The sequence below is a fragment of the Candida metapsilosis genome, assembly GCF_017655625.1.
Source record: "Candida metapsilosis strain BP57 chromosome Unknown scaffold7, whole genome shotgun sequence".
Classification (NCBI taxonomy): domain Eukaryota; kingdom Fungi; phylum Ascomycota; class Pichiomycetes; order Serinales; family Debaryomycetaceae; genus Lodderomyces; species Lodderomyces metapsilosis.
The window spans coordinates 166438-181044 of NW_027138165.1; the positions used below are offsets into that span (position 1 = coordinate 166438).

General features: G+C 37.6%; 5 protein-coding genes across 5 annotated transcripts; 2 read left to right on the forward strand and 3 right to left on the reverse strand. All coding sequences in view use genetic code 12, as the record gives it.

Annotated features, from left to right (window-relative positions):
• Positions 1-36: 36 nt before the first annotated feature.
• Positions 37-2932, reverse strand: HIR1 (Hir1p; the record flags this gene model as incomplete). The annotated part of the gene is made up of 2 exons (XM_067693713.1): positions 37-2840; positions 2896-2932. 2 exons carry the CDS (start codon positions 2930-2932, stop codon positions 37-39), a joined length of 2841 nt encoding a protein of 946 aa, XP_067546106.1.
• A 102-nt stretch (positions 2933-3034) lies between these two features.
• On the reverse strand, positions 3035-4513 carry ARO8 (bifunctional 2-aminoadipate transaminase/aromatic-amino-acid:2-oxoglutarate transaminase; the record flags this gene model as incomplete). The annotated part of the gene is made up of 1 exon (XM_067693714.1): positions 3035-4513. One exon carries the CDS (start codon positions 4511-4513, stop codon positions 3035-3037), a length of 1479 nt encoding a protein of 492 aa, XP_067546107.1.
• An 825-nt stretch (positions 4514-5338) lies between these two features.
• On the forward strand, positions 5339-8722 carry I9W82_004623 (DNA helicase; the record flags this gene model as incomplete). Its single annotated transcript, XM_067693715.1, has 1 exon — positions 5339-8722. One exon carries the CDS (start codon positions 5339-5341, stop codon positions 8720-8722), a length of 3384 nt encoding a protein of 1127 aa, XP_067546108.1.
• Positions 8723-8787: 65 nt separating this feature from the next.
• Positions 8788-10896, reverse strand: I9W82_004624 (aminopeptidase P; the record flags this gene model as incomplete). The annotated part of the gene is made up of 1 exon (XM_067693716.1): positions 8788-10896. One exon carries the CDS (start codon positions 10894-10896, stop codon positions 8788-8790), a length of 2109 nt encoding a protein of 702 aa, XP_067546109.1.
• Positions 10897-11395: 499 nt separating this feature from the next.
• On the forward strand, positions 11396-14401 carry PDR6 (Pdr6p; the record flags this gene model as incomplete). Its single annotated transcript, XM_067693717.1, has 1 exon — positions 11396-14401. One exon carries the CDS (start codon positions 11396-11398, stop codon positions 14399-14401), a length of 3006 nt encoding a protein of 1001 aa, XP_067546110.1.
• Between the last annotated feature and the right edge of the window lie 206 nt (positions 14402-14607).

A 14607-nucleotide genomic window follows, 5' to 3' on the forward strand; every position in this document is an offset into this window, starting at 1 on the left:
TTACTATTCAGTCTATAAAGTTTATGTATTCCATGATCATTGAATAAATCTCTTCATCTCTTTACTCCTACTCACCATTGTGTCCTTTAAAACAGTGGATGTGTCATACTTGTACGTGCGTGTATTGTCCATTAAGGCACTTTGATCAAATTCAAACTTCAGCCTTGAATACATCCTCTCTACCATCGGATTACTCCTTATTTCCTCCGTTGTCACATTGAAGTACCATGCATCAATCACTTTAATCCAACACTCCAATTGTAACGAGTATCCAAACACATCATTACAAAAATTAGTCATGATATATGGTGTTCCATCATTGGGATTTATTTCCAATGCTCGAATATCAGGCATAATTACATGTCTCCTATTGGAAATATCAAAACAGTTGAGTACAGTAGCAACTGACACTTTATTCATGTAAACTTTAAATGTTTTCAAATCCCATCCGTAAAATAACCCAGGACTAGTCAACACAAGCAATTTGCCATTGGCATACTTTATGGAAACCACATTTTCAAGTAATTCAATAGTGGGTAAGATATACCTCCCTGTATCTGCAGAAACAATTTGTAAACTTCCATTGAATGAGCACAAGGCAATGTATCGTAATTTGCCATCATCAAGTATAGGAACTATCAGCTGGATTCTAAATGGGAAAAATAAAGTAAATCTCCTTTTTTCAGCATCTTGGTCATCATAAACAATAACTTTGGTGGGGTCATCAAAATCCCGATCATTCTGTGCATCATTCTCATGCCACGGCTTCCCATTACGTACTTCAACGGTGGTGGTTACAGTGTCCACTTCCAGTTTATCCAAAACATTATTACCTTCTTGCTTGTGCTTTGTTTTAGAAACAACAACAGAAAACATCAAATCTTCATCAAAATCAATGGCAGCTCCTCTGGATAACTCGGCCAGTATATTCTTGTTGTTAGCATAGGCTTTATAAATCCTGTTGACTTGAATATTTTGCAACGCATTATTCGAGAATAAGGTTTCTGGAAGATGACTAATTTGCTTAAATGAATGAGGATACTTTGTTTCCAACCATTTACGTTTCTGTCTATTCTTGTGTCTTTTTAATGCTGATTCAGAAAGTTGTGATGTGTTGATTTCTTCTTCTAAGGCATTGACACCACCACCAATATCTAAATTGTCGTTGTCTTCCTCTATCTCGGCATTTGTTGTCGATGCATGATCACGCTCTTTGAACCCAGAAACTGATGTTTGCAAGCCACGTCGAGGTAGAATATATGACAGTTGTGATATTTTTGAGTTTGTTTGCAATTTCCTCTTTTTAACTTCAGCAGGTGTCTTGGAAGGCGTAGGATTGGGTGAGGATGACGATACAAGCAATGGGGCTACTCTTCTTTTACCAGTCTTTGTCACTGAAATGGCCTGTTTCCGTAGTCTGGACGCATCAATCTTTAAAGCTGGTGTTAAAGGTGCTACTGATGGTTCCTTTTCAACGGGTTTTATCTTTGCTGTCTCTGTATTACTCTTTTTATCAAACTGAGATTTGGCCGTTTCTATTGGCATCATTTTCCTTATAGCAATGGCTCTAGCTTCAGTTGAATTTTCCTCCAAACGTAGTTGCTCAACACTTTCAGGCAAGATCGTTGATTCTCGATCAGCACCATACCTGTTCAACTGTTGATCAATCAACTCTTCACTAACAACTTGTCCCAATTCACCTTTAGTAAAATGAACACAAGTAACCGATCCATCCAAACAGCTAAAGTACAATGTCTCTCCATCTGGGGCCCAACATATATCAGTAATGGAATTATCAACGATATCTTGGCACACAACTATAGGTTTGGAATTGGATGTTGACCAAATGGCTAAAGTGCGATCCTGCCCACCAGTGGCCAACACCGTTTGAAATTGAGGATCTTCTTTATCTTGCTCAGTATCAATTTGAAATAGTCTGGGAGAAAATGAACACACCTCGACCGGTGCTTCATGTCCAATTAACGAGACATCAGATCCCCAGTTTCCTCTATTTACAATTGCCACCGATGGTACCGGTCCATTAGTGGCATTGGGTACGGCAAGGTGCTGTCCGTCTGGCGACCAACTCATTCTTCTAAAATATGAAGTCAAGGGGGATTTCTTTAATGGGTCAACCACAATATGTTCCATTTGAAACTCATAACTGTTGTATTCATTCATTTTCTTATAGTATCGAAATATTCGTACAGTTCTATCATCTGAAGCCGTAGCAAAGAACTTGTTCGCTGGGTCAAATACAATTCCTTTAACCATTGATTGGTGGATATCGTATCGTTTAATCTTTTCAAACGTCAACGCGTTCCATATGATGATGGAACGATCTAATCCAACAGTTACCAATAAATACCCATCTGGTGACCAACATATATCTTGAATATCATTATCATGAGCCACAAGCCTTTTCCTAACTGTCCAATGTTCTAAATCGGCATGTTCAACACCAAATGTATTTGATGCTTGTGAATCATCCTTTTCCCAAATCAAAACAATCTTATCATCAGAGCCACTAGCTAGCCATCTTCCATCTGGTGAAAATTTCAAAGATGTAACAGCACCATTATGTCTCGACATTGAGCATAATGCACGACGTAGTGACTTATCAGGTAAATCTGGAGTATATTCCACATCGACATTGGATGAGTTTGATGAGCTTGATTGTGGTCGCTTATTCTTGTTATATGGTTTATCCAGTATTTTGAAAAACAGATTGATTGTATTGGTATCCCAAATCTTGATACACCCGTCAAGACCTCCTGAAGCTAGTCGTGTTCCTTGTGCATTAATGGTGACTGTATAACATTCTACTTTTTTATTCTCGGCTATTGATTTGGTTAGTACAGAGCAGAGTGGAGATTGATCATAGAAGAGGCATACCTTTATGCCCTAGCCAGGGTATCTTTAGTATTTGCATTATGTGGCAGACAGTTGAGTAACTCTGATGTTTTGTTTTACAAAAATTTACGCATTTCATTCGCAACACAAAAAATTTTTATTAGCTTACCTCCTATGTAGTCTACTCTAATCCATACTCAATCTTGACAGCCTTGCTGAATTTCTGTAATCCAAAGACTAATTGATCCAATGGTACAGCAGCATAGGTACCTCTAAAGAAAATATGAGTCTTAGCAGCTGGGTTTTGTGGTAAATTCTTTTGTGGAGGAGTTGATTGACCTTGAGATTTGAACCAAGAGCCAGGAATCATCAATGTCCCCTGTTTAATACTCTGCTCATAGATCAAACTTTCAATCTTTAATGGATCATCTCCCAATTCAGCGAATTTAGGATGTTTTGAAGCATCAATATTGACAGTGAAGAACATACCAGCAACAGGAGGGACATAAGATGTAACTTCCTTTGGACAATACTCCTCCAATGCATCAATGGCGACATCTCTCTTGTGAGTGTATTCAGCTCTTAATCCAATCAACCAGTCCAAGTATCCCTTTTGTCCCCAACTTTGCAACAATGCATTTGTCATTGATTGAGTCAAACCAGAAGGACATTGAATGGAAACTTCGTGCAACCTAACGTATCTTTCCAACAATTTCTCTTGTCCAACAATCCATCCTAATCTCAAACCTGGTGCCAATACCTTGGAGAATGAGTCTAATCTAATAACCCTTCCTTCGGTATCCAATGAAATGAATGATGGTACCAAGGCCTCGATAAACTCTTGATGTTCATGAACTGTTTTACCTTCTCTTGCCTTTTTGTCCTTGGTGTAAGTCTCCATTTGCAAAAAGTAATAAGGTTCATCTTCAACAATGATAAAGTCATATTTACACGCAATTTTGTAAATTTGCTTTCTTCTTTCGGCACTCAATGATGATCCAGTTGGGTTTTGTCCGGTGGAGATGGTGTACAACAATTTTGGCTTGTTACCAATCCAATTGGCTAACAAAGTGTCCAAGCCACTTGGAATGATACCATAGTCATCCATTGGTACAGGAACAGTGTTGATACCTTGACCGTTGGCAGTTTCCAAAGCCGATGAAAAAGAATATTCCTCAACCAAGATGGAGTCCCCTCTAGTACAGAATGTTCTCAATGTAGAGTCCCATGATTCAGTGTTTCCAACGGATGCAACCAAATCCCAATCCTTGTATGGAATCTTGTGAATCATTTCCGTGTGTTCTTTCAAGAAAGCAGTCAATTCCGGTTGACCTTCAGTATAACCATATTGCAAAGACCTAGCTAATTCAACTTGATTTGGTTTATTCTTTTCGGCTTTTTTAAACACTTCAATGGTAGTTTTACTCTCAGTAGTCAATGGTGCGCCAATTCCATTGGGGAAAGATGGGGTTGGAATATCAGCACTTACTCTATCAAATGGGAAATAGTCCGATAATGGTAAACCTCCACCGAGGAATGTCATATTTGGTAATTTAAAATATTTGAAAGCATCTTTTAAAGGTGAGTTTTGTCTCGATTTGGCTTCTGGAGATAACAAGTGAGACAAATCTTTGGCTTGTTGAGTGCTGTCTTTGGTCATATCGGTGTAATTAAATTTGAATAGTAGTACACTTGGGTTAAACGAGTATAAATTAAGTCTATCAACTAGGAAATGTAAGAAGAAGAAATGGGGTTTATTATATGACTAAATTTTCAAATTTGAAAAAAAAAAAAAAAATGAAGAAGTTAAATCTTTCTCCCCACCAAAATGCGCGCTTATTACCTGAATCGGAGTGAGTTATCATTAGATTCCGTTTTCTTTTTTACTTTTTCTGATTGTGAGTCAATAACTACTAAAACAATCTTTTTACTAGGAAAGTCGTACAATCTACGAATAAGTTAATTGGGAACAGGTCTTACTCCAAAAGTCCCTTATACCTGTAATAAGTATGTTAATGATAACCAATACTTCATACTTTTCTTTTTATCGCTATGACTTGCCTTATGCAACTTGCGGCTTTAGGCGGCTATGATCGCTCTTTGTTGGAGCTTCCCCTCTTTCTATACTCAACTATCATCAACTTAAAAAAAGTGACTCTCTCGTAACCACTGTATTGACCTTTGTATTTCCTTTATCCTGTTACCGCTTTTGAAGCCAAATATGTATAGCGGCCTGATGTAAAAATGCTTTTCTTATCGCCTGTAATGACTACCATTTGACGAATATTGATTAGCAAATACAGCAGTTATTGTAGGCATCAGTTGTAGCTGTGCAAGGATATCATGGACTCCCTACTAGCTCTTTTACTCTTCACCTGTGTGTAATGACGTGCACTGTCGCGTCTTAATTTTGCAACACCAATTTTTTTCCGTAAAGATGAGAATCATGAAGCAACTTTCTTCTTCCTTGTGAAAAACATATTATATGCAAATAACCAAGAAAAGATTCTTTCTACCGAAAGAGGAAAAGGAAAAAGAAGTGAAAGTGGAGCCCGTCTCAAATGAAGATAGTTTATTCGTTCAAGATGAAGACGATGAGGATGAGAAGGCGACATTAATACAATCACAGACACCAATCGACTCTACCATATCATATGAGAAGTTTGTACACGATCTACAAGCAATAGTAGGCGAAATATCGCCTATCATACTAAACTATCTATATGATAAATACTCAATATATCCCAACAGCATCAAACACGCCACTCATGAACTATTTACAAATCCTCCAGATATTGATGAGTTGCCACCTGCAAACAAAACACGTTCGGAACTGCCACTTCCGTCATCTCCAACCGTTAGTGCAACGTCTATACTATCACAACGAAATCTGCGACCAAGTTCATCATCCACAAACTCGTCTTCGCCATTAAAACGGGAGAATAGGGAAGACCTCGAGTTTGGACTGTTTCGCAAACGACTCCATTCACAGGAGGGCAATGATGCGCAATCAGAGGCTGATTTTTGGCATAGGTATATTGGTACACTAGAAGTTCAAGCCTGGGCAACGAGACCAACGATGAAGCCTCTCAAGTATCAGGATAGGCTTGTAGTGAAGAGACTAGTGCCACGAAACTCAACAGCTCAAAAGAGTTCAATCATACGGCTATGTCTTAACGATAGAGAAATTGGAAGATTACCAGAGGATTTAACGAGGATATTTAGCCCTTTGATTGATCAAAATATTGCCGATTTTGATGTCATTGTGTTGGAAACCACCAAACGTCGGTTGTCCACTGGAGACTCATTCTTTATCCAAATTATGGTCTATCTAAGAAGTTCTGGGTTTGTGAAAAATATTGACTTGGCTATGGAACAACCTAGTATGAAAAAGGGACCTAATTTCAATTTTGCAACTGAGAGTGAAGGTGAAGCGTCAATGAGATTGAGACAAGCAGGTGTGTCCAACTTGTTTGAGAGGTTAAAACTAAAACCACTTAAATTGAACAATGACAATAGGGAAGATGATGTCATGTCATCTCAGCCAGTAGAAGAGATAACGGGCTCCGAAGTTGAGGAGGTTGCAGATGAAGTCAACCTTGATCAATTGAGACAATTCTATCAAGCAAATAACCAATCAAAATTATTGGAAAGTTTGCCAGAGACTACCGAACCGCCAAACGAAAATTTCTGCCTATCCCTTAGAGAATATCAAAAGCATGGTCTTTCATGGATGTTGGCAAGAGAAAAGGAAGTTGACGTTTTGGAACAATGTATGGGAGAAGACCTGTTATCTATTGAGACAAGGAAGAATATAGAAGAAGCAGGTACGATGAATCCTCTTTGGAGAAAATACAGATGGCCAGGTGAATGTCATACGCAGTCAACACAATCTTCTTCTCAACAAGAAAACTACTTTTATGCTAATTTATATAATGGTGAGCTATCCTTGGAGAAACCTATAATTAAAACCAGTTTACAAGGAGGAATTCTAGCCGACGAAATGGGGTTGGGAAAAACGATTGCTACATTGGCTTTGATAAACTCTGTACCTTATGATAGTTCACCTGTTGAAGAGAATCGGTATGCTTCAAAAACAACCTTGATTGTTGTACCCATGTCTTTGCTTACACAATGGAAGGAAGAATTTGAAAAAGCAAACAACAATGACAAGCACATTTGTCGATTATATTATGGAGATGAAACAGAAAATGACTTGTCTTTATCACTCTGCAATTTGAGACAGAACTCGAAAATCCCCATTGTTGTCATCACCACTTATGGTACCATTTTGAATGAGTATACAAGAATATCCAAGCATCGTAATGCTAGAGGAGAGCTTCCCCGATTGGGACTCTATTCAGTCAAGTTTTTCCGAATCATTCTTGATGAAGGACACAACATTCGTAATCGAAATACCAAAACGGCAAAATCTGTCTATGAATTGCAACTGAATCGAAAATGGGTTCTAACTGGTACTCCAATAGTCAACAGATTGGATGACTTGTATTCATTAGCCAAGTTCTTGGAGTTGGATCCATGGAACAATTTCTCCTATTGGAAGACATTTGTTACATTACCTTTTGAACAGAAGAAGATATCTCAGACATTAGATGTTATCAAATCTATTTTGGAACCGATATTCTTGCGAAGAACGAAAAACCAAAAGAAGAATGGTAAACCGTTGGTGGAACTACCTGAAAAGGAAGTTGTGATTGAAGAAATCAAGTTTAATGATCAAGAGGCAAAACTTTACAATTGGTTTAAATCCAGGGCATTTGAGTCGTTTGCGGAGGGGGTCAAGTCAGGTCAATTAATGCGTCAGTATACTCAGATTTTGACTCATATTTTACGGTTGAGACAAGTTTGTTGTCATATGGACTTGATTGGAGGAGCTCATGAAATGGATGATGATGTTATTGACTTGGAAGTTGACGAGGAAATGAAGACGTTTTTAAAATCAATCAAGGACCAAAGTGGGAAGTTCACCAATGATACCGAGGTGAAGCAAATTATCTACAAATTGTATGATTGTGTCAATCCAGAAAATGAATGTTCAATTTGCACAACTTCACCAATTCCAACCAATGAGCTTACTATAACTCCATGCGGGCATACATTTTGCTTTTCGTGTATTTTGGAGCATTTGGATTTTCAACTGGAATTGAAACGTGAAAAACTATGTCCCAATTGTCGAGAACCAATTTCCAAATACAAGCTATTCAGGGGTCGAAGACAGAAAACCACGAGTAATGAGATTCGATTCCATACTCAAAACCGAGATCATCAACAAGATTATGATTTTCAAATATACTTACACGATCCGAATCGGTCAAGTTCCAAAATTCAAGCTCTCATCAAGCATTTAAAGCTGATTCAAATTAGTGAACCGAATCTGAAAGTGATTGTGTTTTCTCAATTCTCTTCCTATTTGGATATAATGGAGGTGGAATTGAAACTAACCAGTGATGATTTCATGGTTTACAAATTCGATGGAAGGTTGAATATGAATGATCGAGGCAAATTGCTCAATCTGTTTAATGCGCCATTGACTAACGGGAAAATTGCCATTTTACTATTGAGTTTGAAGGCTGGTGGTGTTGGGTTGAATTTGACAACAGCATCTAAAGCATTCATGATGGATCCTTGGTGGAGTCCTAGTATAGAAGATCAAGCAATTGATAGAATACATCGAATTGGTCAAAATGAGACAGTTAAAGTTGTTCGATTTATAATGGAGAATAGTATTGAGACGAAAATGCTCAAAATCCAAGAACGGAAGAAGCAGATTGGTGAAGCGGTTGGTGTTGAAGAAGAAGAGAGGAGAAAGAGAAGAATCGAGGAGATACAGATACTTTTCGAAGAGTAGTCATGGAACGGTCATAGATAAAAAAAAAAAAGCATTAATGTATATAATTATATAACATTTTTCTTTCATGGAGCAAAAGGCTCAGTTTCTCTCTTTAACCATTTGTACGTGATACTATGCTTATCAAGGGTATCACTCAATTCTCTCCAAATACTTGCATGGTATTTGTTAATCCATCTGAGTTCCTTTTCAGTCAACATGCAGGGGTCAATCAATTTCCTACAGAATGGCACCTTTGTCACGGTTTGAAACTCCAAAAACTTCTTGCCTGCAAAGGTGTACTGACTTGGCTTGATGTACATGACATTTTCAATACGAATTCCGTAATCACCTTCCTTGTAGTAGCCAGGTTCGTTGGAGATTAAATTACCCAGTTGTAAAGCGTTGACTGCGGCATTTGGTCTAGGGCCAATACCAATTGGACCTTCATGCACATTGAGATAAGCACCAATTCCATGGGATGTTCCATGGCCATAATCCAAACCATATTCCCAAAGAAATTGCCTTGCAATTGAATCAATAAGATTTCCAGTTGATCCTTCAGGGAATTTCAATGTCGATAATGCAATATTTCCCTTCAACACCAAGGTGTAATTCCGAACCTCTTCTCTAGTAGGAACACCAAAATGAACAGTTCTCGTGGTGTCGGTGGTACCTTCCAAGAATTGAGCTCCTGAGTCATTAAGGTATATTTTTTCTGGATTGATAACTGAACATGCTCCTTTTTCGGGCTTATAATGTATAACTGCACCATTAGCTCCTGTAGCACTAATTGTATCAAAAGACAAACCAACAAAGTTGTCCTCCTGCAGTCTGAATTCAGACAACTTTTCATCAGCTTCAACTTCATCAATCATTTCCTCCTTCTCTATAACTTGGTTCTCCAACCAAGCAAAGAATTTGATTAAAGCTCTACCATCTTTCAAATGCGCAATTTCGGCCCCTTTCAATTCAGTTTCGTTTTTAATTGATTTTTGCAACTCAACAGCTGATAATCCTTCAGTGAATGAACATTGCAAGCTTCGCACAACTTCCCAGTTAGCATTATTCGGTATAAATAGTTTTTTGTTATCAACTGCAATTTCTTTTGAAAGCGAACTCAAAGATGAATAAAACTGTTCATATGGTTCAATACTGACACCAATCTGCTTCAACTCTTCAATAATTTGCGATGACAATCTATTCTCACCAATAAACAACTTTAATTGATTCTTTGTAAGGATAACAAAACTGTAAAACACTGGGTTATACTGGATATCCAGACCGCGCAAATTCAACAACCAAGCAATCTCATCCAAAGCGGTGATCACCATACCTTCAACATCATCTTTGATCACTTCGTCTCTAATTTCCTTTATTTTGTCGCTTGCTTCTTTACCGGTGAAAGTTAAATCCAAGTGTTTTATATCTCCAAGTGTAGATGGTGGCAAAGATTCGAAATCTTCCCAAATCTTGTTTATCAAGTTGTCAGTTACAGGAGTAATTTCAATTTGAGCTTTTGGTGTTTTGACCAACTGCTTTTCAACAACTCCTTTAAACTTCTGATATTGCTTATAACTCCACAATTTAGGATCAACACCGATTTTGACTTTGGATCCACTATCCAAGCTCAACTGCGAAGCTTGTTGAGCAGTCCATTCTTCCCAAGTAGGTTCACCTTTAGCTCCTTGCTTCAATAAAATCCAATTAAAGTCTAATTCCTCAAGTGCTTGGGTAAAGTAACGGCCGTCAGTCGATAATGCGGCACTACCTTGAGTAAAATCGTCTCCACCAACACTGTTCAAATCTCTAGTAATGATAGCAACACCGGCACTTCCACTAAAGCCACTAATGAAGCTTCTCTTTTGGTCATAAGCAGAAGTGTATTCGGACTGATGTTGGTCTTCACTGGGAACGATATAAACACCCAAGTCTTGTTTCTTCATTTCCTGTCTTAATCTCTCCAATCTATGGGTGGTGTTGACTTCCTTAGTTTCAGGTAAACACAATGATGGATCTAAAGTGAATACAGAACCTTTTCTTGATTGCGAATGACCATCTTTGAGGCTGCCACCACTGTTAAGTCTGTTGAGATTGATTCTTTTAGCAAATGACATGGATTTCTTATTCGTTCTAGATAATAATCCTGGGGAGCACGTACAGTTGGCACAGTTTGCTCTAGCTACTCTTGACATCGTTTATTCGTCTATTTCAAATCAAAGAAAAGAAATGAGTAGTTTTTTGCTGGATGTAATACTTGTTTAAATAATATTTTTTTATTTGTTGATTTTTTTTTTTTTTTCTCTGTCTGTCTGTCTGTCACATTTAAGTGTCTGAATTTACACTTATATGCAGTATACGTCATGTTACTTTTTATAGAAACTGATGTTTGAGATAACAAAGAAACAGACACGAAAACGGTTATTAGCGGCAAATCGAATAAATTGGTAATGCCATACAAAGCTATGGCTCTTTTTTTTTTTTTTTCCTTCTTACGTAATGCAACAGAACAATTTTTCGTACCCTTACGACTGTATGATCCTGTTACATTCCCAATACGGAAATCAAGAATCATCACCAAAAATGTTAGATCAGAAAACCACCTTTTTCATTTCAAACACTTTTTTTTTTTTGTTTTGGCAACCAGCAAAAGCTTCACTAGAGGAGTGAGGAAATCTTTATAGACTTTACCACATGACCACTCAATTGGACTTGAATGATTTCATCAAGGTAAGTCAAATCACAAGCTATTTTTGTATGCAAATCTTACTAACACTTCTTCAGGATATAGAGCTTCTTTATACATCTCAAGATGCCGAGCAAATACATTTTCTTCAAGACAAACTACAAACATATCAGAAGAGCGAACATGGAGACGAGCTAGGGCTACAACTACTACAGCATCCACATGGCACTGTAAAGTATTTTGGTGCATTAACAATAACTGTTTACCTCAATACATACGGTTGTAAGAATTATGAGCAAACTTTCCAGCAAATCCTGTTTGTTATTAAAGAGTTGACTGATGAAAATTTTTATTCAAATTTGTTTATCATAAGAAAGTTGTTGAGCTCTTTGTCATTGATTTATATTGTGAGTTATGAAAAGTTTGACCCTGTATTGACGTTCATCAAATTATTGAATCCAGCAAACGCTTCAATAGGAGAGTTTATTGCCAATCTACAAGATTCAAAACATTTAGAGCTTCTTTTGTATCTACTATCTACTATTGTCGAAGAAGTGCAAAAAATTCCATCATCAGTTCCAGAATTGCAATCTACAATTCATGGTACAATTTTCAATCATCTACAAACTGTCCTAGAATATATACTACAGCAGTATTCGCAATTGCCAGAGGAGTTTATCCTACTTGTGCTTGAGTGTTTAAATTCATGGGTAGTGTATGCATCAACAGCCGAAGCTCGATCAGAAGTGAGGTACGCCGATGACTTGGGGCCATTTATAACCCTTATTTTGAAAACATTAGATGATGGGTTTGACATTGAAAAATTGGAAGTGTACAACAAAACTTTTTCGGTATTGGCCGAATTTGTCGATCATATCGCTAGAGCATTGACTCCGTTCAAAGCTACTTTGATGGAGATCTTTTTTGGTGGAGAAAAGTTTGGAATGCAGATGCTAAATACAATATTTTCAGACAAAGATTTGATGGAAAGCTATGGTTCAGAAGTTGATAATTACATCAATTTGATAATTGGCTACCTTGAGCTAAACATTATTCAACTTACGAGGAATATACTGCACCCAGATACTGCCAAAATTATACAAACTGCAATTTCTTTAACCAATGCACCGGGCCAACCAATTGCGGAAGAAAATATCAGTTTTCAAATGATTTCTTTTTGGGATGAGTTTGCAAATACTTTAATTGATGATGCGGATGTTTTGAAGGAGGCATTTCCAACTCTCGTGGCTGAAAACAAGCAAAGGAGTAATGACATATTAATGGAGGTGGCAGTTACTTATTTCAAAAAGATTCAAAAATCTTCCGGTGATGTGTCTCAAGAGTTTACTCGTTATCGGGTCCTAGTGGCGGACTTGTTTATCATATTTTACTCAATCTTGGGTGTTCCCCTTTATGCAACCTTGTGTGATACGGTGGGATCTGATTTAGTACAAAGCGAGACAGCATTATACTTACTCCACAAGATCACTGATGACATTCAATTCTTTGATGAAGAAGATAATGAGGACAACAACACTCACCCTTTGGTAAATGAGATTGCGAAATTATTCGAAAAGAATATGATTGCATTAGTGGAAAGCCAATTAGACTCTGAATCCTTTACCACCAGCTTATTAAATTTCATTTCCGTGTTGCCATTTTTTTACAAGTCCAAAGTGGGAGGTGCATATCTCGCACTGAGTTTTGATTTCTTGTTTAGGGTAATTACAACTCGCAAAACTGGCAACTTGCCACTTATTGCCTCGCGTACTGTTTACCGTATTTGCCAAGATACCGAAGAGAATCTCATTCCATTCCTACCACAATTGGAATTGGTCTTGGTTGAAATGTTGCGAAATCCGGCTATCGACAGTGTTATCCGTGAGAGAATAACTAATTCATACATTTCCATAGTTCGATCAAGAAAAGTTGCATCAGAGTTGGGTGACAAAATATTTGCTATACTACAAGTGATTGAACAGCAAAGGGCGAAAATCGAAGATGAAGTAATGGAAGATTATGCTGTCAGTTTAGTGGCTTGCATTGATGAAATTGGCAAAGCATGTGTGTATCCTGAAGAAATTGATGAATATTTTAGTAAGGATCAATTGCAACAAGTCAAGATATATTGGAGTCAAGATCCTTTAAATATCAGGAGCATGATTTTGCAAAATCTAAGAGCATTTTCACTCGAGTCGCCATTGTTGGCAGAAAAGACAATTGTGACTGAAAAATGTTGCAGCATACTCAAATGTGGATTCAACGAACCTGTTGTTGGGCCATTTACGTTTGATTTGGAATTGATTTTCCAGTATATTCTTGCCAAGTTGCAAGCGTCAACCCCACACTCCATTGAATACTTGCATCAATTGATAATCAGTGTTGTTTTAACCCATGCTAAAGATATTGACCAAACTCAGTTTGAAGCTTTATTGCTCAAGGCTTTTGTTGATATTCGATCTGTAATTGAATGTGATGAGGATTTGGTTAAATCGTCATTAGACGTATTTGCAGCAGTTATTGACACCAAACCGAAATTGATCTTGTATAGCCCAGTTATGGACGGGTTTATTTTCCCCTTTGCATTGGGCGCATTTGCGAAACACGAGGTCCCCATTGTTCGATCAACAATCAAGTTTTGGAACGCATTGATTACGACAAAGAAAGGAGTCCAACGAGATCAAGAGATGGTGAGGCATTGGATGACTATAGAACAGAATGGCACCTGCTTGGGATTCCAATTGACAAATCAATTGATGAGCGCATTTATGGCTTCTCCAAGGTCATCATTGGATTATTACTACCCTTTGTTTCGATACCTCATTAACAAGTTTCCTTTGGAGGTTAAAAAATGGCTTTTATTCATAGTTGACAACGTCCCCTTAGGAAAAGATAAGTTAGATCATGATGCTAAACGTCAATTTGTTAACAAATTGATGCTAACTAGAGGCCAAAGGATGTCTCACAACGTACTCAAAGACTTCTGGTTAGCCAGCTGGGGATTGAGTTTATAGGAAAGAAGTAATTACGTGTAAATAAACAATAATGTCTGGAGGAAGTGTAAGCACATTTCAAGTTGTTTCCTCTATGAATTGAGCACGATTTAAAATCTTGATTGGATACTTAAGTGAATACAGATTCAATTGTGCATGAGCACTTGCGTCCATCACAGCTTGGCAATGTGTTGCACCCAAGCTACTACGACTAAACAGTAACTGTC